Genomic DNA, 25,032 nt, shown 5'->3' on the forward strand with positions numbered 1-25,032 from the left:
CATAATTTATTGAAATAGAAACTTTCTATAGTCTGTCACATTTGGTCAATTCAATGCATCACTGCTGAATAAAAGTATTGTTTTTTTTTTAATTAAATCAAAACATTGTACTGACCCCAAACGTTTGAAGGGTAGTGTATGTCCTGTCGAAACAGAACGTTTGGGTGGGACACACCAAAGACAACGGGCTTCAGTTATGACACAAGCTGTTAAGCATGTCATTGGACATTCCTATTCTAAAGAGCATGCAAGTGGACAAAATCTGGACCATTTTCCTGCAAATTGTAATGCATCTAATTTGCTATACATTTATTTTGTCAGCTAACAGACATAGTGTTAATGAAGTCTTATTGGTTCCATAAAGTAACTATTGATTTCTTTATGTAAAATATACATTTCTAGTTTCATCTTTCAAGTCTTGTCAAGCCAGGGCAGGTTTTGATGAGATTTACCTATCTGCACCTGCTCTATATAACCTGTGTGATATGCATAACGCTTCCCTCCACAAATGCAGCCATGTATTGTGTGTGGGCGTCTGGCATACATTTCTGAAAAGATCCACGGCTGCGCAACTTTCAGCTGTATTCACCCACATGACATGAAACTAAATGTCTGAAATGAAAGCTTCTAGAGAAGTGCTGCGGCGTGGGCATGAAATCTCTACGTCTCCATGGCACATGCATTCTACTGAGCGTGTCAAACTCAAAAATCGCCGTCCTCTAAGTTCCAAGACACATAATCAAACTCCATGGAGACCAATGAGAGGAGCTATTCTTAGAGAACCCAGAATGCACCTCACATTTCACTGAGGAAACTGTGGGGGGTGCAGAACTTTCTTCTTCACTGTACTGTAGTTACTAATGGTACATATCTGAATCATTTCTTTCTGTTTTCCTCCTCTGCTTGAATTGAGCCATTTATATTTAGGCACATTCATGCAGATTTCACAGAGCATTTGATCATAAATAATATCCACAGTAAAATCAAACATAAAACATCTAAGAACAGAACAGTTTGATATCCTTGACTCACTAGTAGGTTTGGGTATCGAGAACCGGTTCCAGATTTCCAAGAACCGGGTATTCGATAAGACACATGCATTTCGCTCAACGATTCCAGCGTTCACATTTTAATGTGATTTTAAACAATTTAAGCGCAGGAGGGGAAATAACGCACACATCTGAAGCGTGAGCAGAGAAAAGTTTGTGGGAGGTTTGTGTCCGTTCTCGAACCATTCTGTGCATTTCCACTGCAGAAATAATCGTTCCGAGCCAGAATGGACTTTCACATTTACGACATTATCCGCAAAAATGAAAAATCACAGTATATCATAAGGGTGTAACAGTACACGTGTACCGAACAGATACAGCGTTGTTTTAACCACTGCAGGAGTGAAACTTCATTTGAAACTTCCAGTTTTATATATTGTTACTTTTTATGCGAAACAAAGTCTCATCTTTCAAATTATGTCCATTTTTTCAGGAAATTCAAACAATAAATGCCGTTTTGATGTGGCGCGACAGATCGCTGTACAAACGCCTCAGTTCAAACGGCAATCACTTCCTCTTTGCTACTAACTTTGTTAGTTTTAACGTAAAATAAACATGAATGAACATCTCATACTTCATGTGATCGCTCAATCAGTGTTTCAACCGCGGAAAGACGTCAATAAAACAGCTTGTAAACAAATTCATTTATCCCTCTTTTCCTCACTTTCCTTCTCTTTTAAAAGCGGTGTGCGTATTTTACTTTCACTTTCATATTAACGGCAATTGTTCGTTTTTAGTTTGTTTGAATTTTGCAATTCGGCGTCAACAAAATACAACAACATGCTAAAGGCTATACCTAATATAAAACAACAAATAACTTGCACAAAGTTTAAATAGGTATACAAAGCTAAACATCAGTAAACACTGTGGAACCAATAAGAAACGTAGAACGTTTATTAGCAATAAGAAAGCTTGGAGGCACGTCAACCCCCTTGATGTTAAATAAAATAAATAAATTACACAAAGTTTAGGCTAAATATCAGCAAACACTGTGGAAACAATTAAATAAGAAACGAATGTTAAAAAAAAACTTCCAAAATCACCTTAGATAAACGGAAAAAGTTAACAGGCTTTTCAAAATCACCCGCTATCGTCTTGTTAATCTCATCACTCTTCTCCTCAGGTGATAAATGAAATCTGATCTGTGATGCGACTGCTGTTCAGCACGCTGCATTGTGCAGCCGCGTTCAGGTTTTAATTGTAGTGTCTATTCTCTAACCGAAATAAATGATTTGTATTACTATAAAAAAATCAAAACAACGTTGGGGGCGGTGCCGCGGTGGGCAGGTGTTGCAGCTTAACAACAGTATCACTGTGTAAACCATGCATCATTAATATGGTGATTACTGAATTTCATCTTTTAATATTACGGTTTTAAATATATTAAGGAACTTTAAGTGTTTTTACAACGTTTTGTCACACTGTTTATGATTGAAATATTACCACGGGTGCTTAATATGGATTGCAAATGGCCAAAACTTGCATTTTGTTCAGAAATACCTTTGTTTTATTTTTTTGAGAGGTGATCTAAATATTTGCGGCTGGGAAACATGAAAAATTGACACGCTTGTGCAGCACTTCTATGGATGTTTTGCCCTCCAGGTCTTCAAGCCGGTCACGTGACTGAAAACATTGCATACATTTTCTTTAAGTTGAGTGTTGATTATTATATTTAAAAATAAATAGTAATTAAATTTAAGTTTAGGCTCTATTTTTAGTAACTTAAAAGGGCTCCCTATAGTTTAGAGCATAAGCTGAGATAGATTTATATTCTTAGGAAATTTTCACTTATAATTTAATTTATTTAAAGAAAGAGCTATTTGTTCAGTAAACTACAGTTTAATAAAAAAAGAAGCTATTTTATGTTTTTTATGCTATTTTCCTCCTGCTGCACCAAAATCATACCGAACCGTGACGTCAAAACTGAGGTACGTACCGAACCGTCATGCTTGTGTACAGTTACACCCCTGGTATATCATTATAAACACAGCCGTCTTTTGTCTTAAGTGAACAGTTGTGATGAATAACAGTATTTTTAGATCCGCGTGCGTTCGGTGTTAAAGAAACAGCAGCCTAATAAACATGCTGCCTGTCATTAATGTTAATCAATAATTCACTGATCTTCACTGAATATCTTTTGTAACTTCAAAGAGGAATAATCTATATTTTATGAAAAGAAAACTAGTGTTTTTAAACTTTTGATTTCCATTTCTGTACCTGAAATTCGTACAGTTGTATTTATTCATGTTTTTGCTAATTGATTTGTTTGTTCCTATTTCATTACTGACTGTTTACTTGTCTTTAACAATTAAGTGTAAAAGGCCTAAGTGTTCTGTAGGCTGCTCATGGAATTCAGCTGCTACAGAACGCTTTGTAAAAAGACTAAGAATAAATATATTTGACAACTAAATGTTTGACAATTTTTTTTTTAATCCCATTTTTTTATCTTAATGGAATCGAGACTAGGAATCAATAAAATTGAAACGATACCAATCATACTCACTAGTTGATGAATCTCTGGGCTAGTGTTGTCAAAAGTACCGACCACGATATCATTCGGTACTGAAATTTAAAAACGTTCATTCCCGCTAAGATTTGAGCACAGTTGAGCAGATTCTTAAACAGCGCTGATTGGTTATTGTGTTCATGTGCTCAACAGATACATCTATGATTGGCTTCAATGATCAATGAAGCGCTCGGTGAAGAACGTGAAGCGATGATTGGCTTCAATGATCACAGATGTATCTAGGTTATTGATAAAAACACTTCTGCAGCTATTGAGGTGGGATACGGGTAAGGTTAGAGGTCAGGTTTGGTGGTATGGGTAGGTTTAAGGGTGGGTTAAGGTGTGAGAGATGGGTAATTTAATTTTTTTTTAAATATAAGTGCAAAGTAAAAACATGTATGTACATAATAAGTGCATTGTACCAAATTATTAAGTTAAATGTAAGTTAAATAGTTAAGGCCACCTAATATAAAGTGGGACCCTTATTTCTTTTTATTATGAGGTGAAATATGACCCAGACATATCCTTCTTCAGAGGGATCATTAGATTCACAGATAACATGCTCTGATAAGGCATTCATGCATTCATGTGCTTTTGGCAAAGATGGAATAAACTGTCAGTTTTCATTTCGCTGCTAGTACGGGCAATTCTAGCAGAGGGTCAGAGGTCACTTACTGGGCCATGAAGGTCAGTGTTGAGCAGCATTATTGCACAGGTAAGGCAATGAGCTCCATCTGCAAACATCAATGAAACATTCGGTCACACTCACATACGAGAGTGAACATTATTTTTATCATAACTTCTGATATCACACACACATTCATCTCTGCATCAGAAGAAAGTCTAACATCACTTCCATGGCAACAGTCTTAGCAACAAGGAGATGGTTTAGCTTTTTATCCATATACTGGTCATAGCTGTTACTAAGATGGTTGCTATGGAAGAAGCACGACACTGTGATACTGAATGAGCGATTAAACCCAATCATGTTTCATGGAGGATTAGTGAAGAGAGGATTTATCCAACAGATAATTAATGTTGTGCAAAACTACAAATGTTTGAGCGACTTCTATATGCCGAGGCATTCAACACAAAAATAGTCCTCAGGCAACTTTTTGTTTGAGACAATATTAGCCAGGCTAGTTTCATGTTTTTTGTATTATGCCACACTCGGAGTGAGCGATATAAAACCAAAATATATAGCACTAAATATTTTTTCATTTTGGTCGATAAAGATATATATTACAATATACAATTGTTTTATGGAAATGTGACAAAAAACCAACTGAAAAATAATGGACTTTATGACAACTAAAAGTAATCACAATATTTATTTAGATTACAAATTTGATACATTTGGATTTTTTTCCACAAACTGTCATGAACATTGAAATGAAACCGCTTTATAAATACCCGTTTAACATTTTACTTTTATATTGTCTAATCCTATTCCCACATTATTAATTTAAACTCATCTCACATCCATTTATTTATGAATTGCTTAGCAATCCATGAGAGATGGTAAGGTTCACAGATTCACATCAGCATACAAGTCAATGATGCAATGCATCGATTTAAAAAAGTGTGCATTGGTTTCAAGTTGGCATTTATATTGCGATGCATCATTTCTGACATATAACTCTAAATATAAAAAATTAAAAAACTTAAAAGTACAATTATCTGCCAGTGGGGTAAGTAAAATATTCTTCATTTTAAGCAAAATGCACTTAATTTAGCCCCCCCGGAAATAAGACTAAATATCTTAAGTCATTTTCCTTATCTAGTAAAAGTATCTTGATTTAAGATTTTTTTTGATATTTTGACTAGAAACAAGAATCAAAAATACTAAGTAAGATAAGCCATTTTTGCAGTGTGGCTAGAAAAAAACAATTAATCAAACTGTACATTTTACTTTAAAAGCTTTAGTACATTAAAAAAATCAAGTACTTTTACTTTTACTAGTAAAATAAATAAAGTAAAATTTGAAATGAGTACTTATACTTTTACTGGAGTAATGTTTTATTAGGATATCTGTACTTTTACTCAAGTACTTGGTTTGTGTACTTCATCCTCCACTGGATACTAATGATCACCTACATCTTCATCTACATGATCTGAAATACTAATCTTGTAAGTAACAATTAAACGAGAACGGTTACGTAAGGTTGAGACATGCAGTACCTTGTGTAGTGATGATGGTGGGATTACACTGATAGTACCGATTAGAGAAATGAATTAACACCCGCTCTCTCTCCTGAGTCTCGCCCATTAGTGAGAATGCTTTCAGAAAACATCTGCAACACAAAAACAGCAATATAACATGACCATGAACTTCGTCTTGTTTGTAGCTTGTGTGTGAAGACTCATCAGGGGTCCAGTAACAGGTCCAGATACAAGAAAAAAAGAGCCAGCAAAGTTCTCCAATCACAGCAAAAACATTAATGATGTGTGTGGGCACACCACAGGATGAAATAAAGACCCAGAACCACACAAACAGATGAATGAAAAAGTCTGTGAACACTGGGCAATTATCTGAACTTTTACAGTGCGACCGTTTCAGTTGCATTTGCGTCTGAAAATTACTGCGTGCGACTATGAAAAAATATTTAGGCGCACCAGTGCGACTGACCCGATCAGCATATGTGTGTTTGTGCTGCGGGAGCTTTAGATTCATTGTGCAGTATAAGGAGCTTCGTTGATTATTATGGAGTTTTGTGAGATCACGATGAACTAAGATGAGTGACAGCTTATTATTAAGGGAGTTTGCAAATGTGATACTGATTTAATACAACAGTTCGTTAAGCAAGAAGTTAATATTAAGTGACTTATATTGTCAGACTACAACACTATTGACTTATTTTGCTCTATTTCATCAACGAAAATAGTTTCAAACAAAGTCCCAGCTGAGCCGCTGCGCATCTCCATTCAAACACAGCGGTGTTTCGTTTATGAATGAGCTGCGTTTTTAAATTAATCTAGTGAGTCAATGATTCAATTACCCATTCACTGTCACATACTTCATTCCTCAATGAATCAATTAAATGAATGATTCAGTGATCAAATCAGTGACATACCGCCACCTACTGGCAGTTTTAGTTTCATTTTTAACGCATCTTTTCTGTTATTTAAATCATTTAATATTTCTACATTCAAAATTGTATATTTAAAACATTAACCTCAACATGAATTTATGAATTTACTTGCACTTATGCAACCTCTGAGCCTCATTAAACGTCTGAAAATACACCTACAAGCCACTTGTGTTCTTCTGTGCCACCTCTGTAGTACTTTTTTTTCAAATACTGATTTCATTTGATTGGTATCTTATTCTACTTGTTTTTATTCTGTTCTTTTAATTAGAAATTATAAAAAGCTTATTAATATATATTTTTTTAATTTGACATAAAAGATGACATTTTTAATGAAGTTAGAAAAATGCCATTACAAATGTAAAAACAAAATTCCCTGTAAATCACTTTAAGGAGTCAAATATCACCTCGTAATGGGAAGGTTCATTTTTGATCAGAATTTCTGATTACTGATTTGAAGGTGCTCCTAAATTTTTGACTGCGCTCCTAAATTTTTTAAATTAGGGCCACAAGCGCTCCTAAAAAGAAAAGTAAGCGTAGAGCTAGGGCTGGGCGATATGGCTGAAAACTGTATCACGATATCAGTGTTTCATATCGGTCGATATCGATAATTATTGATATTGCTTTTAAGGTGGTACATCAAGTTCGTGGTATTACCAGTCTTGGCGGGGACGACGGTCTTGCATAATTTGCAGACGACATTTGGTCTGACTACGGTCAGACTTATAATATCCAAAAACTGCCATACTGGGAGCTGACTTTCTCTTTTATTTATAATTTCCTCGCTCGCTGCGGCACTCATTTTCTGCTTATGAAGAGGAATCCAGCAGACCAGCCAATAGGGTGAGGGTCTGGCTGCAGACGTGCACTCTCAGCCGCGCGTGCGCACTTTTTTTTTTTTTTTTTTTTTTTTGCGCATGCGCACTTAGACACGAGACAACGATATGGCGCAACCAAACTTGATACTGTTACATGATTGGCTGTTAGCGTGTCACTCCCTACGTTGCTAGGTTACCAGAGAGCGAGTGCCTTTGTTAATGCAACCAAACTTGCTTCGCAGCCTTTGTTTTCTTCCGACGAAGAATAAAAAATATCGAACGTTTTATCGAACACATTTTTTATTGATATCGTTCACGTGTCTATCGCGATAAATATCGTTATCGTTTTATCGCCCAGCCCTACGTAGAGCCCTGGGTAAGAGTCCTGAACTGTGATCAGACATGGTCCTAAAATAACTAACCATAATAAAAACTTCAAAAAAGACTTCAAACATTCAAACAACATAATAAACAGCACAATAACATTCAGCATTCTTTGGTTGCATTCTTAATTGTTCAACATATTCTATAATTCTTGTACGTTATATGTAACATTATATATCACAATATTTACTTATTATGAGGTTATTTCATATATATCTAAAATGTGGCTCATCTGGTTGTATGTTTATCATCTTTAACTCTGGTATTAAGTAATACGTTTTTTCTTGCAACGCTGCCACAAATGTATTATAAATAATCTTACATTTTGTTATCTCTTGGCTTAAAAAATAAAAGTTTTATTAGAAAATTATTTAATTAATTCCTTTTTTTTTTTTTAAATGAATATTTTCAGGTAGAATTTCGGGGGGGGGGTATCTACATCTTTCTAGATATAGATTTTAAAAAAATAAAAGTGTGAATTAAATAATTTACAAATAAAACTTCATTTCATCAGATATTATTTAAAGATTGTAAACATACAACACGATGAGCCACATTGTAGACATTGCAAAATAGTAGAAACGCACACTGTGACTGTATGACTGCACAATAATTGAATGACAAACACTTGACATTAGTGGATGACCGATATATCGGACGATATTTGACATTTTTCAAATATCGGCATCGGCCGATAAGTTTTTCTGTTTGGCCAATGCGTTCGAGGCGGGACGCCAGACTTTTATTTTGACGGCGCTGAGAGCGTCAGCGCCTGAGCACACAGCGCTCACGTTCTCCCTCTTGCTATCATCCTTAACAGTTCTGTCTAATACGGATACAAGTCTGTCTAATAATCAGATAGAACTGTCAAACAAAGGAATTAAATATATACAAAAAAGTATTATAACAATTGCTTTTATATTATTAGTAATAGAAAGGCAAACATTATAATACTTTCTCGTTTTCTACTAAGTGCCCTTTTGGTTACAGTGTTTACTTCCTTTTTAATTATATTTTTATTAAATATTTAATAATTTGTGAAAAAAATACTTTTAGTATTTAAAGTATAAGTATGTTTATTTTTTATTCTATTTTCAAATTATTTAAAATTTCTCAACTATTAATTAAAACAAATACAATAATATCGGCTTTATATCGGCCACCCTGCTTTCCAAGATATCGGCATCGGCTGTCAAAAAAAACCAACATCGGTCGACCACTACTTGACATGAGATGTACCTGAGTGATTGGTCCAATGTCATGCCTGTAAACTCAAAGAATTTGAGGTACTCTTCTGCAACCATCTTACTGAAGTCATTACTGTGAACACAAATAGAAGATATACATTGCATTATTACAGAGATAAAAGCAATGACCTTTTCATTAGCAACAGTTCAACTAAACATGACCTCATACAGTTTCTGGTATCTGAATCACATTTGATAAGAGCCTGTGTTTACTATAATCACACAACACATCATTTTATACTCACTGTATGTGTGAAATATCAGCTTGACATAGAAATCAGATATACTTAAGTTCAGAGCATTTAACTAGTTTATGATGAACAACCCTGAAAAGACATTAATCTACTCTGACATGACTCTAAAATGGAGAGGGATGCAGAAGAGGAATCACAGCAGTAGAAAGCACATTACATAAGAAACATGCATTCCCAGACGGACATGTGAATGAGTTGTGTGACTGGGACTTGACATTCAGGGTTCCCACACCTTTTGACCAATGAATTTAAAAGTAGAGATCAATCACTGGAATTAACAGATTCACTCATAATGCTTAGTGTGTAAATGACTTTAATGGGGGAGGAGGATGGGCACAGATGGTCTGAACTATATACAGTATTTATGAAACATATATATTTATATGCACAATTGACACTTTAAAAAGGAAAGCCTGGACTTCCTGTTGGTGCATAGTATTTGTATTTGTGCTGTGCTGTTAACCTACTGTTGTAATGACTTGCCATTTCTGTTTAAACACTGTAAATTTTAATTTACTTTCAAGTGCAATTTGTTTGTGATTATACCGCATGCACTTTTTCTACATTTGGCATTCTTGCAGTGTGTATTGATTTCTATTCTCCGAGATGATTTGTACTTTATGGATTAATCTTTTTCTTCATTTAACTCATGAAAATGACTTCCAGCCATGGTCAGATAATACAAGAATCTCCCTTCTAGTGCTATTAGATCTTAGTGCTGCCTTTGACACTATAAACCATAACATTCTCCTGGATTGGCTCAAGAATTATGTTGGCATTTTGTATGGTTTAGGTTCTACCTATCCAATCGCCTATCCTACCTATTCAACCAGTTTGTTTGCGTTAATGGCAAGATGTCCAACCCAACAGATGTATGTAGTCCCACAGGGCTCAGTATTAGGTCCTCTACAGTATTAGGTTCTGTGGACACTGACGTCTGCAGACAGCAAAAGAGGGAGAAATTATGAACAGTTACTGACAATGATTGTGCCCAGACAGGACAGTGAGACAGGATGAGCGCATGGCTGTGGACAGTAGCCAGGTTTCATTACAGATTTGCTCAAAACGTTTGAGTTATTTTATGTCATTAGTTATTTTAATAAAATATTGTGTTTCCATTAACTGATGTTATGCGACTACAACATAATTTTTTACTCTCGCAATAAGTTATGGCAATGGATGTTGGTAGGTTTACGTAAATTGCAGCCACCACTCTAGCCATTATTTTTAATCGAAGGAGACGTATGCATGTATCTTTAGTAAAGCAGTGTGGACAGTCGGGACACATATGAAAAGTTCCACTGCGCAGCTGATGTAAACACAAGCATTGACTAGTGTAAACAAGTGCAGTGTAAATAAGGGGTTATCCAAGCATTAATGGCAAAGAAAGCACTTTATACTTGAGAACGGCCACATATGAGGTTATAGTACATTAAAGAATGAGCATGTGACATGTACGTACGCCAGGTGACCTGCAAATGTGAAAAAATGTTTCCATTGCAATTTTGTGATACATTCCTGTTTTGAATTGCCTGAAAAATCACCTCATATGAGTGTAAAAACTTTTTTGCAATATATGGGAGTTTTTGTGAAATTGATGCGTTTCCATTGGGCGTATTTTAATTCACAATTTCAATTTGCGCAACTTAAAGGATAATAGAAACGTGGCTAGTGATGGTCTTCAGACAGCAGGAGAGTGAGACAGGATGAGTGCAGGGCTGTGGAGGCGGTGCTACAGAGAACACTGGAGTAATGATGCTCTCCTCTGGAGTACTGCGTCTGGCACTGAGAGTGCTTATGAATATGGATGAGTGCCTGTATGTTCAAATCTTTATTTCCAGTGTGTGTGAGAATGTGAGAAATTAACTTGAAGGCTGGGGGTGGTTCTTTAAGGGGCTGGGGGTGTTTAACTGCTCCAGTACAGCCACTGACCTAAGGTCATACACAGATCTGATTGGCTCCGACGGGAGGCAAAGAAACATATCTGAGAAATAACTGTGAGCACAGTTCACCACAGTAATCTAGAAGATCGAGCTGTTCTTTAGAGGCTTGAATACAGACAATGCAATGTATAAGTGGCATTAGCAACAGCTTGTAGTAACGAGATCTTCGGTATGAAAACATAAATATGCTGATCTAATAATACTTTAGGACGTGCTGATGGATTGTTTTGAAAGTTAGGAATGTGTAAGATTTATTTTGGGGGTGTAAACAGAGCTGTGTCATTTTAAGGTCAAGTGGAAATACAAGTCAATGGGGACCAACAACTGTGTGGTTATCCACGTTCTTCAAAAACCATTCTTTTGTGTTCAGCAGAAGAAAGAAATTCATACAGGTTTGGAACAACTTGAGGGTGAGTAAATGACGCCAATTTTCATTTTTGGGTTAACTTCAATTTTTCATTTTGGGTATTTGTCTGTAAACCCCAAGTGAGCAAATCAAAGGCCGAAAAACTCCAGGGGCCTGAAGTATAAAATTAATGCTAAAAAAATTATTAAATACAAATAATCGCCACTGAAACATGCATAACATAATTTTTTGTGTAAACGATGGAATTTATTCAAAATAAATCTGGCATAAATATGTGGACTGTGCAGACACTCTTTTATTGGCGTTAGCGAACTGACGACTGGCCAAGTACTGAAGTACACAGAATGACTTTAAACGCTTTCACATATTTTCATTAAATGTGCCACTCTTAAAATTGGAGTTAAGCACTCAAATTACATAAAGTTAAATAATTATATGAATTTAGGCATAAAAACTATTTTTAAAACACCTTTCCCATGGCATGCTACATTTTATTGTTGCAATGTCAGTGAAGACTGCTTGGCTCACGGTCATTCCACTTTGAATTGTGCTCTAAATGGCAGAAATCTTGTTCTGAGTGCAAAGAAAACATCTTCATCTGAATAACGATAAATGTGATGTGCAGGTGACTAAGAAGATGGCTTAGCAAAACAGACAACGACAGACACTGCCGGACATATTCAGTGGTTAAACGATGCATTAGTCAGTTTCTGCTTATGCTCATCAAGGCTGCATTTATTTGATAAACAAATACAGAAAAAACAGTAATATTGTGAAATATTATTGCAATTTCTAATACTGGTTTCCTATTTTAATATACTTTAAAATATAATTTATTTCTGTGATCAAAGCTGTATTTTCAGCATCATTACTCCAGTCTTCAGTGTCACATAATCCTTCAGAAATCATTATAATAATCTGATTTATTATTATCATCTTAATATTTTTTTGGAACCTGTGATATTTGTTTTGATGAATAAAAAAGTTAAAAAGAACAGCATTCATTCAAAATAGAAATATTTTCTAACAATATAAGTCTTTACTATCATTTTTTATCCATTTAACACATCCTTGCTGAATAAAATTAAGTTCTTTAAAAAATAAATAAATAAATAATTACAGACCCCAAACTTTTGAATCGTAGTGTATTTTGTACCACAAAATGTATATTTTTAATAAACACTGTTCTATTTATCATTTTATCAAAGAATCCTGAAAAAAATATCACAGGTCCCAAAAAATATTAAGCAGCTCAATTGTTTCCAACATTGATTATAAATCAGCATATTAGAATGATTTCTGAAGGATCAAGGGGGTATTTTTGATAGATGATCAGATGACCATAAGAAACTTTTTTTTAAAACATAAAAAATCTTACTGATCCCAAATTTTTTAACAGCAATGTACATGTATTTTTGCACAATGCTTTTCTTCAAGTTCTAGTCAGAGGCAAATATTTACATATCCATCTGGTTGGTGTGTATAACAGGCATCCAATTGAAGACAGGATAGGGAGAAGAAAAACACAGAACTGAATTTATGGCTGAAGGCACTCACTTCTTGCCCAGATGTTTGGCGACATCCGAGCGGCGGAAGCCCTCCAGGTGGTAGAGCCGTCTGGCCAGACGTCGAGCAGCTTCCTGGTCGCTTCGGCTGCCATTGTGGAGAACATCTGTGTCCTCAAGACTTTCCACACCATCCATGTCTGAGTCCCAGTCCGACAGCGCGTCCTTCAGCCCTGCATCGCTGCTGCACAACACACATATACACAGAACAGAGTTAATCACAGAAAGATGGGTCACGACCATCCAACAACCGACTGGTCAGTCAGATTAAGTAGACTTTTTCTTTTATTTAGTTTTGATATTTTTAGTAGGACTCAGCGTGCTATGCTCTAGCTGTCAAGAGCACAACCTAAAACCTTCTCGGAAAAGCTCTGTACTTTTTGTGTCAGCATAAAATGTAAATTGCAATTGACTTTATTATTTTATTGTGATGTACTTCCAAGTAAACCTGCTTTTCATATGTCAGCAGAGAATATGAATAGTACACTCATTAATTTGCCTAAACGATACACTAAGAAGTAGTATCTGGACACTGAGAAACATTCATCCATTTAACCCTGTATAAATGACCAGAGCTGGGTAGATTTCTTACAAATTGTCATTTGTTACGGATTCGAAATTACATGACAAAAATGGTAGTTAGTAACATAATCCATTGCATTACACATTTCAGGTAAAATAAACGGACTGCTTTTAGATTACTTTAGACCTACAGTAACCTCATTTATCACACTGATTTAAATAGGATAATCTTGTACCATATTCATATAAAAATATAGTCAGAGTCCGAAAATATATTCTATTCGTTGTAAGTAACAACATGAAATGCAATAAACATTATATTACGTCAAGGTTGCAGAGGATTTGTGAGTTTAATGAAAAGCTAATCATTAATTAAATCACAAAAATGTCAAATTCAAATAAATAATAAACATTTCCTAAAAAATGAATTATTTTATTCGTTTACCACCAATGTCAGAGAACTGGGAACATGCAAATCTGATACTATTTTTAAATATTTATTTTAATATTTTATATTGCATTACATGTAAATAAGAAATCATGTGAATTTGTGCATTTTAATTTAATTAATTTTAACCTACTTAACCGAGTGCTAATTCAAATGAAAATCAATGTGTTCATTTTATTTAATGTGTTCATCAGTAATTGATACAATGCTGAAACCTGAAATGATTTTTGTAAATCCAGTAGTCAAAACTAGTGACCACAAAACTGGAAGGCTTTCTGAGTGTATATAAGTGTAGGCTTTTTAAAAAAAGGAACATTTAAAAGATGAAAAAGAGGAATTACGGAGAAGCAATAAATTATGAATAATTTATTGCTAATGTGTGAATAATATGTAGTCAATAAAAAAGTAATTGTAGTCTGATTACGAGCATTTTAAAATGTAATGTAATCTAATTACAAGTACTTCATCTAATTACGCAATCCAGATCACATGTAATCAGTTACTACCCAGCTCTGTAAGTGACCTCTGAGGAACTGTCCGATTGCCCAGTGTCCAGATAGCACCCTGCCCGCACCATCAGGCACATTTCATGCGAGAGAAACAAAATGCAAAGCCCAAATCAACAGGCCGACATTACAGAAGACCAATGTCACCGCAGGCTTCTGCCAACAGCCATAAAAACCAGAACTACATCAGAAACAAATGTAACAATCATCACCCGCTGTCCTCCCACATCAATGACATCACCCAAGATCTCCGAGTCCAATCTGTTTTATTCAGAGCCATTAGCCACTGAAGGACAATACAGACTAATGCTAGCTGAGGAGGTTAGGATCCTTCGAACACAACTTCATCTGAGATCTGAACGGAGACGTGACACTGAGATGCAATAAGGAGGTTGATTAAACAAAACAAATGCTTTTTAATTTCTTCTCTGTACAGCGAGAGCATGAATGACCAGGTCTGAACAGGTGGAGATGAATGACCATGAAAAACTATTACACAGAATTGCTCCCTGAGGCTGGTTTCTGAAGTTGAAGAGTTTGCTTGATGTATTTACTCTCATTTGTACTGCATTAGTACAGTCAGCACACACAGTTTAACAGTGCCATCTGTTGAGCGCCTGAACAAATGACAACAAACATTGAAGTCTCATTTTAGGAAAGAGAAGTGCATTATATTCAACAGTTCATTCTGCTCCTTTACTTGGACTGGACTTGGACTCTTATTTTTTTTCTTCACTGTTCATATCAAACATACATTTCCTGTTTTTCTGTGTTTCCCTAGTTTAGACACATTCCCACAGTTAAGGACACCAACTGAGAAGTGAAGGGAAGCAGAGAAAATAAAGTAAAACTAATAAATAAATCGTTTAGGGCCCTATGCCGTCCGTTTTATTTTTTTCCGTTTTAATTTTTCTAGACTCTATTTTAATGGTTAAATATATTTTTGTATTAATCAAAAAGCATATCTAATTAATTGAAATCATGAAACTTAGCAATTAAGCACAATTAAATGTTAAGGTCCTATGAAAGCTAACTGCATTTCATTAGCTCTGTACTTGTACTCTGCATAAATGACAATAAAGTTGAATCTAATCTAATCTAAAATGTTCAATTTTTTCTCAAATTCAGTTTTATTTTTTTATCTAGTTTTTAGTGTTTTCCATTATTTTTCTGGATTCCATTGTAATGGTTTCATTAAACTGTAATTAAAAACATCTCTAATTAACTTATTTTCACACAAAAAATAATATACTGGGTTTTTTTTCTTTAGAAATATTATGTTATGTAGTTTTTCTGCTAAATAAATTCTGGTAAATATTTTTTTCTTGTAAATCTTCCTTAAATAATATTTTAATAATAATTTTATTAGTAGTAGTAGTAGTAGTACTATCATTACATTAAGTAATATATTTCTGCCACCGTTTCTTCAACTTAAACCAAACTTTTATTTCGATGGGTTCCTGTGAAGACATTTAAGTTTCTATTACTTTGTAAATATACTGGTCTAAATTCACTGCACAAAGAGCAAAACAGAAGAACAGAATTAGACAATAGCATAATTAGAACAATTTAATTAGAAATGTTTAATATTGGGCATATCAAGATGGCATACATTTAAGGCAAAAATAAAAACTAATGAAAAGACCCTCATGATATATTCTAGAAAACAAAATTATACATGGTATAAACTAAGAGAGATTTGAACGGCGCACCACTCAAATGTGACAAATAACTCTGAGCGACTCTTGCACTTTGAGAGACAAACCTAATTCACAAGAGACTTTGCTTCCAGAACATTACAGGCATTTTACATTTAGACAACAAGTGTGAACTGTTTAGAGATACTGGTGATTCAAAGTACTTACAAGGTCAAGGCTGAAGTAAGAATTCTGCTTCCGGCAATTAATAAATGCTCTGACGGAGATGACAGTAACACTTGGACTTAAGTCAAAAAACGTCAAATTGAACAGATAATGAAACTTGAGCACTTTCCTCATCTGGACGGATGAAGAAAATGCGTTTAAAGGTTATTTCAGATGATTGACATAATAGATGTTACCCGTTTTCCTTGCTGATGTGTGAATGCGGTCTCGAAGCCATTGCTTGTGTAAACGGCAAATGTGATGCATTTACTAATGCTGTTTTACAGCCATTTACCAGGTTTTATGTGTGAAAACAACTTATGAAACAGATGTTGCAGCACACTATATCTGCACATCTGTTTGTGGATGAACTTGTTTTTCAATTTCAGTTTCTGAACACAATTATTTCTTCAATATGCAATAAATATGCTAATACGGTCTTCAGCAACACATAAATTATTCATCATATCATATAAGTACAAGGGAAATACAGTCTAAATGCTGTTTAAAAACAAATGAGTACAGCCTTCAAGTGTTTCTCAATGAAGTAAACATTCAGGTTTAGATGTCATTTTTCAAGTAAACAGTCATAAAGAAAGAAAGAAATATAAAACAAACTGTGAGTGCCACGCGCACACTCACAGGTGTGTGTAAACACGTCGTTTAGTGTGAGAAAGATTCTAATTTTAATAGCATGCAGTGTAAACGGCGACTGATAATGTATATATGTCGTGCCAGATGAGGCTTGCACAGCCCGAGTGAGCGTGAGAGAGACAGCACACACAAAATAACTCACAGAAATTTATAGATGCATACTGCGGTAGAAGAAAAAAAATTATTTAGATAAGCAACATTATACGGCCATGTTTCCCCGAATATCAATCAACACGATTGCACCGTGACACTGATTTTATACAATAGTATTTAAATAAGAAGTTCAAATTAAGTGACTTCGATTTTAGACAATATATTGACTGTTTTTGCTCAATTTCACTGATGAAAATAGTTCTGATCAAACCACAGCAGAACTGTTGTGTGTCTCCGAGCAGCACACAGCGGTGTTACTGAATGAATCCACGTTTTGAATGAATCGAGTGAGTCAATGATTCAGTGGCCCATTCATAACGACAGTCACTTGCCTCGTTTCTGAATGAATCAGCCGTTTGAATGAATCGGTTGAATGAATGACTCACTCATTAAAACAGACATCTGCCACCACCTACTGGTGGTTTAGTCTTATTTAAAAGTATCATTGCATTTTTTCAACATTTGTATGTTTTTAAAAGAAATAAACATTAATCTTATAAAATGATTTATGCATTTAAAATTTTGCAGTGTAATTGTATTTATGGCACCTCAGCTTCACCAAACAGTCTGTGTAAATGCATCTAATGCCACTTCAGATGCCGCTTCTGTTTCCTCAGCAGTGGAAAGATAGAGTTTATTAATACTGATTTCATTTGAATAGTAACAACTCTACAGTTTCTTATTATGCTAACCAAATTAATTGAAACAAAGTAAGACATTGATGAAAGATGACACATTTAATAAGGTTGGGGGGGGGGGGGGGGGGGTGACCATTTATAAACATAGTTTTGTTACATACAGCAACTCATTTTACATTAGCCATTTCTTCCTCTTTCCAGTCACAGAGCACTTTATTGTTGTTTAAGTTGTTTAAGTGAGAGAAAATCTGTAACTTAGTCCAGATTGGGGGAATTGTAATGTTTAATCATTTATTTTATTAAGTAAATTGAAATTTGCATAGATTTTTGTTTGTATATGCTGTCAATTATAGCTCTTAGAAAGAAAATCAGAATCTGCACAAATCGGTATCGGCAGGTCACACTTCCAAAAAATCGGACATCGGCCAAGAAAATTGCAATCGGTGCATCTCTACAGTAGTGTTGTCTCATTTAGAGATAGCAACTACTAAACACTACTGAGGGCTCAGCATCACATCCTACTGGAAACGCATGCAAAAATATAATATGATATAATCAATACAAGCACCAAACTTCTCTAATCTCCTAGTATTAGTGTCTTGGATTTGTTTGCCCTCTTTAGCATTTACTGAAGAAACCTCATTTACTCATCTTTAATTACTCAGAAATCATTTGCGGAAAGACAATTCGGCGCCACTGCAGGGTAAACTGTTATTGTTGTGAGAGTATATCAATGTTAAGCTTTTAAATTAGCTTTGCCACAGACACAGTACTGAGATGAGAGACTGATGAGAGTGCATGTGTGCACAAACCATATCTCCCTGCTGCCACACATTATATCACACATACTCATATATGTATGTGCATCTGAATGACAGTGCGTCCCATCTGAATGTGTAAAAATAAATACCTACAATGGCCAACAATTAGGGATGCACCGGCAACTGAAATTGTGCTGCTGAAAATAGCAAAAAAACCTCTTTCGGTGTTTGGCAAATAAGAGAAAAGACCGAATAAATTGTACCGAACAATGACATGACGCGATCAAACAGAGGTGCGCACTAATGCAGCAAACACACCTGCAGTGTGGAAGCATTTAAAACTGTCTGAGAAAGACAAAACAATCCTTACAAGCACCGACAACGAGACCGCTTAGCGCTGCATCTCATGTCTCCGATGAGAAGAGGACAGGGTGGTTGTTGCTGGTTACTGTGATGATTGAAATCACGAGATGGCCTCAAACGATTAGTAAATAAACTGCAGAACATTGCAGAACTGGTCATTTGCTCAGGCACATTTTTTATTTATTTTTATCTGTAATGAGAATCATTTAAATAACTGCATGCTCTTGTCAACAAAAAGAAGCACTGAGGTCTTCCTGTGGGTTTCTGCCAAAATAAAAGCTAAGAAAAAGCAACAACTCTATCAACATTCATAAATGTTAGTATTGTAATTTTACTGTTGTTCTGTCAAATAAAATAAGAAAGACAATAATAATGATGATAATAATAATTACCCTACAACAGCTCCAGTAATACATTTAGTATAACATTCACACTAGTGTTCAAATTGGGATCTGTAATATATTCTAATGTTTTAAAAGAAGTCTCTTCTGCTCAGCAAGGCTGCATTTATTTGTACAGTAACAATACATGCCTGATTCAAGAAGGAGGTCTCAAAAATGGCCACAAATATTATTTTACTAACTTATTCATTTTAAGTTATATTGTGCTTTGTTGTAATTGTAAAAAAATGTTCAGTGTTAAGTAAATATTTTGAAATTGTTGCTTTACAGGACAAAACAGTAAAAAGCACATTTTGGCTATTTAATTCATGCAATGGTGAAAAATGGCAAAATAGGCCTACATGGGGAAAAAAAGTGAAAAACCGTGTTTGGTATTTGGCCTTCAGCCCAGTGTTGTTCAGCTTCAGCCAAGAATGTTCATTTCGTGCATCCCTACCAACAATTCAGCCTCCAGTGGCCCTGATGTGGAGCTTAGATGTTGTTGTAGTTCTTTTTATAATTATATTTAAACTTTGTATGGATTCACAGCACAAGACACACTGTGTTCAGCATAAATTCACTGCAAATTAATGTGTATTATAATACAGTCTGGCCATACTTTTTTCTACCTTGAGACATATTTCGTTTTCATATTTTTTGAGGACGGCAACATGTTACGCAATTCATTCATGTTAGCATCTGACAAATTTGGTTAGATTGCTTTTACCGGGTGACAAAATGCTGTTTAGAGTTTGGCCTCTGATTTGAACAACAAAAGATATGGAAGAGTTTTCCCCTTATGTCTGGAAAAGCCTATTTAGCTGAAAGGCCTATTTATTTTTCTAACCTAATTAGCGATGATTACAAAAGTTAGTTGCATCTTATTAATCTGCATTAAGCATTGTTGTTGTTGTTTTTTCCCTTCCTGTCAATGACCCTCTCAGACCTTTGCACTGGGATCATTTCAAAGAATGGGGTAACTCAGTTTAGGAAGAAAAAAGAAAAGATTGATTGATTGCAGACTTTTAATGCCAGTGAAACTTCTGTTAAAGAAACAGATCACCCAAAAATGAAAACTTGCTGAAAATTTACTCTTCCTCAAACTCATTCTGACGGCACCCATTCACTGCAGAGCATGTTATGTAATGACACATTTCCCCAAAACTTGGATCTTGGATGGCCTGGGGATGAGTACATTTTCATTTCATTTTTGAGTGAACTTTTCCTTTAAATATGACTTATTTGAAAGACAATTTCAGACTAAATCAATGTAGTGTACATGTAAAAAAAATGAACCCTAGTACAATAATATTGGAAAGCAACACCTACATTTGAAAACTCCTCAAAATACCAAATAGTAAAAAGAGAAGTGTTTGAGAAATTGGGCATGTTGTAACCCACAGCCTGCTGTTCTAGTGAAGCACCACAGGAAGGCAGTCACAGCAGAAACAGATCAACAAAGCACACTATACCACACTACACCAGCACAATACATCAAAGATACCACACACACGAGCACAGGTGTAAACACACGTTCAGACAGCATGACCCATAATCTCACATTTTACCAGGGTACTTTACACCCATGGTATCAATTTAATATCTCATATTGCACAGTTGGTTAAACACTGCAAACAGCATAAGAGCATGTGTTTAAGGTAGCCAATGGAATGCTACTGTCAACCAAGTCATTTCCCAGAGATATAAGAGAGTGCATGTTGTCTAAAATCAGTTTATAATAAACATCGATGCATGCAACAGTGTGTATCTTTCTATTGGAGACTCTCTGAATAAGAAAGCTATTAAGACTTTAAATTTGAGCTTTACAAAGTACTTATTTGATATCTTTATACTCGAATGCACCGTTATTTTGATTTCTATATTACTATTTCCCCAGAACCTTTTATTTAGTTTTTATTCTTTAACCAAGTTGTTTTTCTTTTTTTCATTATTGTATTGTATGCATTATATTTATTCCTTGCATTTGTATAAAATGTATATTTTGCGTTGTTTGAATAAAAAAACAGTATGCATCTTCATTGAAAAAATAATAATTTCTTTAAATGATGACTAAGGGTTCGATAAAAGGACTGGGGGGGTGACAGAATGAAAAAGAAAAAGGGTGAACTCACCCTGTAAATACGAAACATAAACAGTTGTGTTTGAAATTGTTAGAATTCAATTAATTAACATGTAAAATGCATAAGGTATTCAGTATAACTGTGTATACACACAAATATAGCCTATATATATTCATATTTAGTTTCTAAATCTACCATGGCTAGTCAGAGTAAAGGTGTCTAAAACTAGTAGTGATGAGAGTATGCTTCGTGTTGCTGCATAAAGCAAACCCAACCTCTGCTGCATACCCATCAAATCATGATTGTTATGAAAAGGCGAGTGAAAATGGCATTATGAGTTCTTCTCTGCGATCAGCACTGTAGTCTATTTATCTGTAGTACAGCTGTGGAAGACTTTTCTAAAGCGAGAAACTTTACATCTCACTCCTCAGATTCTGCACGCGACGCGACGCGTCAAACAGAACGCAACGATCCATTATAAATCACCGTTGTCTGTGTGCAATGCGTCAACCCTTCAAACTTTACTGATTATAAAGGGCGCGTTGCGTTCTGATGCGTCGCGTCGCGAGCGTGCAGCTATCAAACTTTCAATAGTGTCTTTGTTTACCTGCAGATTTCACGCACACGTCCAGCGCGTAAAGCCTTAACTCTCACGCAGCGCTTCCGTTAACATCCCGACAGAGACGCCGGCTCAAACGCGCCGTGAAAGGTCCAGCCTCGCCGGTTAAAGCAAGAGAATATAGCGCTGTTTAAAGTTCGGCACATACTGCGGTCTGCTCATCTCTCACGCATTTCCCACAAACCCTTGCTGCTCTCAGCCAGAAGAAGAGCGGGAACATCCTCCTTCTTTAAAACTATTCTTCACAAAACTACAAAGAGCAGATGGACCTCTACAGATCTCAATGGCGTGCATCCATACTAGAGATGTAGTATGCACGGTGTCTAGTGTGCATGTGGCGTGCTTTAAACATTACAGATACAGTGTTACATACTAACAAGTTGATTTATTTTTCTTAGATACATTAAAAAGTTATTTTCACTTTTTCTTCTTTATTTCGATTAGGGAAAAACCTTATAGAGCTATTTTTAAAGCTAATTTAGTCATTGTTTGGCATGAAAGAAGTGACTTCACTCTGGCATGTGTGAACCACAAGCAACATTTTATTCATTTCAGAGCACGCTATAAAACTGAAAGTGACCACACCTCTCATTCCAAATACAAAACACAAGGGAAGCTGATGTTATTCCAGTTTAACTCAAGCACTATGTGAAATACATATTACTGTCAAACTATAACGGATTATTGTGAACTCTGAAAAAGGAAGAGGCATAGAGAGGTGCTTAAACACACTTCATGATGGGAAACGGTGGTGTTTCTCTCATCGCCGGAGCCGCAGCAGCACTTCTACAAACACTGCTGGGTTTTTCTGGGGCCCTGAAGGGAGCGTCTGGCCAGCTGTGCTGCTAAAGCACAGACCTTCATTCTGGCCTCAGGCAGCTTGTGTAAAACTTCAACTGGTTTGAATCAAGGCCAAAAACATTGAGACCAAGCAACAAATATAAGCTTAATACAAAAAACAATATGCTGAAAATTTACAACATGTAAAAATGTCACTTTAATAAAAAGGGTTGAGAAGCAAACAGCAAATTGCAGGAATGATAAAGTGATTACAGGGTTGCTGTGCACTTGCTGCTGAAGCTTAATATGCCAACTATAAACATAAATCTGTTATTTAAGCAACACAGTAGTGGCTTTACTAGGGATGTGCATCTCAGTAACTGAGGCCGATGCGATACGCATCTCAATGCATAGCGATTGGATTTAACACAATGAGATTCAGTGCAATACGATGCAATGGAAAAAAATATGATGCTATGCAATTCGATATGATACAGATAGTTCGCTTTTATTTCTTTAGTTTAGACAGACAGCAAATCATAAATTAACTTAAGTGCCTTTTGACTTGTAACGCCTCAGTCTCCGTAGTGTTGTGATATATCTTATTCATGTAGCAGCAGTGGTGATGAGAGAATGTGCTTGAGAGACAGTTTAGAGGAGAAATCAATCTACAGATAAAATATTGGTCACAAATCATTGGTCACTTTCTAAATAATAAACGTATAGCACATCTACTAATAATTTTATATAAATAAATGAGTTTTTATCAATGCAAATATGTTAGAAATGATACATCACAATACAAATGCCAACTTGTATCTGATGCACACTTTTTAAAATCGATGGATCGCATCATTAACTTTTATAGCAATGCACCAATGCAAATCTGTAAATCTTACCATCCCTAGGCATTACTAAATGAATCATTGTGTTTGAATAAACAAGTTGCATGAATAATTCAATGACTTATACAGAGTCACTTACTGGCATGTCACTGGAAAAAACAACACGACTAATACACTGGCTAAAGGGCTGTTCACACCCAAGGATGATATATGAGAACACCACCATTATGATGATAACGACACAGAATCATTTTTTCAAGCTGATGAATGATTTAAAAAACTCTGAAGGCTAGAAATCCAACATTTAAAGTGAGAGACAATATATCTGCTTTGAATAAATTATCATCCATAGGTGGACGCTGGAGCAAACAAACACTGAGATGTAAAGTGACACAAACAGTGAAAAGTCCATGTGTGTCAGCAGATAGATAGATAGATGTGGTAGATGCAGCTCAGTTCCCCTTCGGTCTGCGTTCCATATTCCCCTCGGTTAAAATCACGTTCTATGTCCCCCTCGGTTCTGGGGACAGTGTGTTCTGGGGGCATTAGCCTGACTCTTGGGCCAATGTTCGGCCAATCAATTTCAAGGAGCTAAATATTATGTGTAATAAAAATAGCACTGAATAATGCTAAAAAATGCAAAGTGGGATTATTCCATTTAAAGTCATGGAACGGAAGTAGTGACAGATCTTCTGTAAAATACATGCAAGACAGGGACTTATGCTGTGTTCGATTTGTACTCGGAAGTTGTAAATTCTGAGTTCCCTGTAGGCACTTATAACTGGAACGCCTTCCCAAGTTGAAGTTCCAACTCGGAATCTTGGAGGAATCGCAACAATTCAAACTTCAGAATCCAATATTGCTGCTCAGTGCTTCAACAGAAGAGAAGCAGTAGTAATATATTGTTTATTGGCATTTATGTTTGTCTGTGTCTCAATAAACTAAGTGGTACACACAGTACTATCCAAACTCTATTTGTGGTAGGGCTGTCGAATTGGCAGAAAAACTCGAATTTTGTACTAAAATATTATCAATATTCGAATTTAAAAGGCATCATTTCTGTTAGGGGAAAAAAGCTTTTGGTTTCTCTCCTGAGGCCACAAGAGGGTGCATCGAGCAAAATATTACTAATACACGTTTCTTCAAAGCAATAAAAACACGACTATCTTTGAAAAAAGTTCATAATTTTTTTAATAAT

At 35.4% G+C, this 25,032-nt stretch overlaps 1 protein-coding gene across 3 annotated transcripts in view; it reads right to left on the minus strand.

Annotated features, from left to right (window-relative positions):
- Nucleotides 1-25,032, minus strand: part of psd3l (pleckstrin and Sec7 domain containing 3, like) — a 113,591-nt gene that overhangs the window by 56,710 nt on the left and 31,849 nt on the right. For 2 of the 3 annotated variants that reach the window (XM_079410169.1, XM_079410170.1), the window contains 4 exons: nucleotides 13,215-13,406; nucleotides 9,086-9,166; nucleotides 5,737-5,849; nucleotides 4,231-4,289 (listed from right to left, as the gene is read on the minus strand). In XM_079410169.1, the coding sequence (XP_079266295.1) occupies nucleotides 4,231-4,289; nucleotides 5,737-5,849; nucleotides 9,086-9,166; nucleotides 13,215-13,406 (445 nt within the window). Of the gene's footprint in view, nucleotides 1-4,230; nucleotides 4,290-5,736; nucleotides 5,850-9,085; nucleotides 9,167-13,214; nucleotides 13,407-22,197; nucleotides 22,524-25,032 lie in introns of those variants that run through there. The other variant, XM_079410171.1, reaches the window with a different exon arrangement.

The sequence above is a fragment of the Barbus barbus genome (assembly GCF_936440315.1).
Source record: "Barbus barbus genome assembly, chromosome: 47".
NCBI lineage: Eukaryota > Metazoa > Chordata > Actinopteri > Cypriniformes > Cyprinidae > Barbus > Barbus barbus.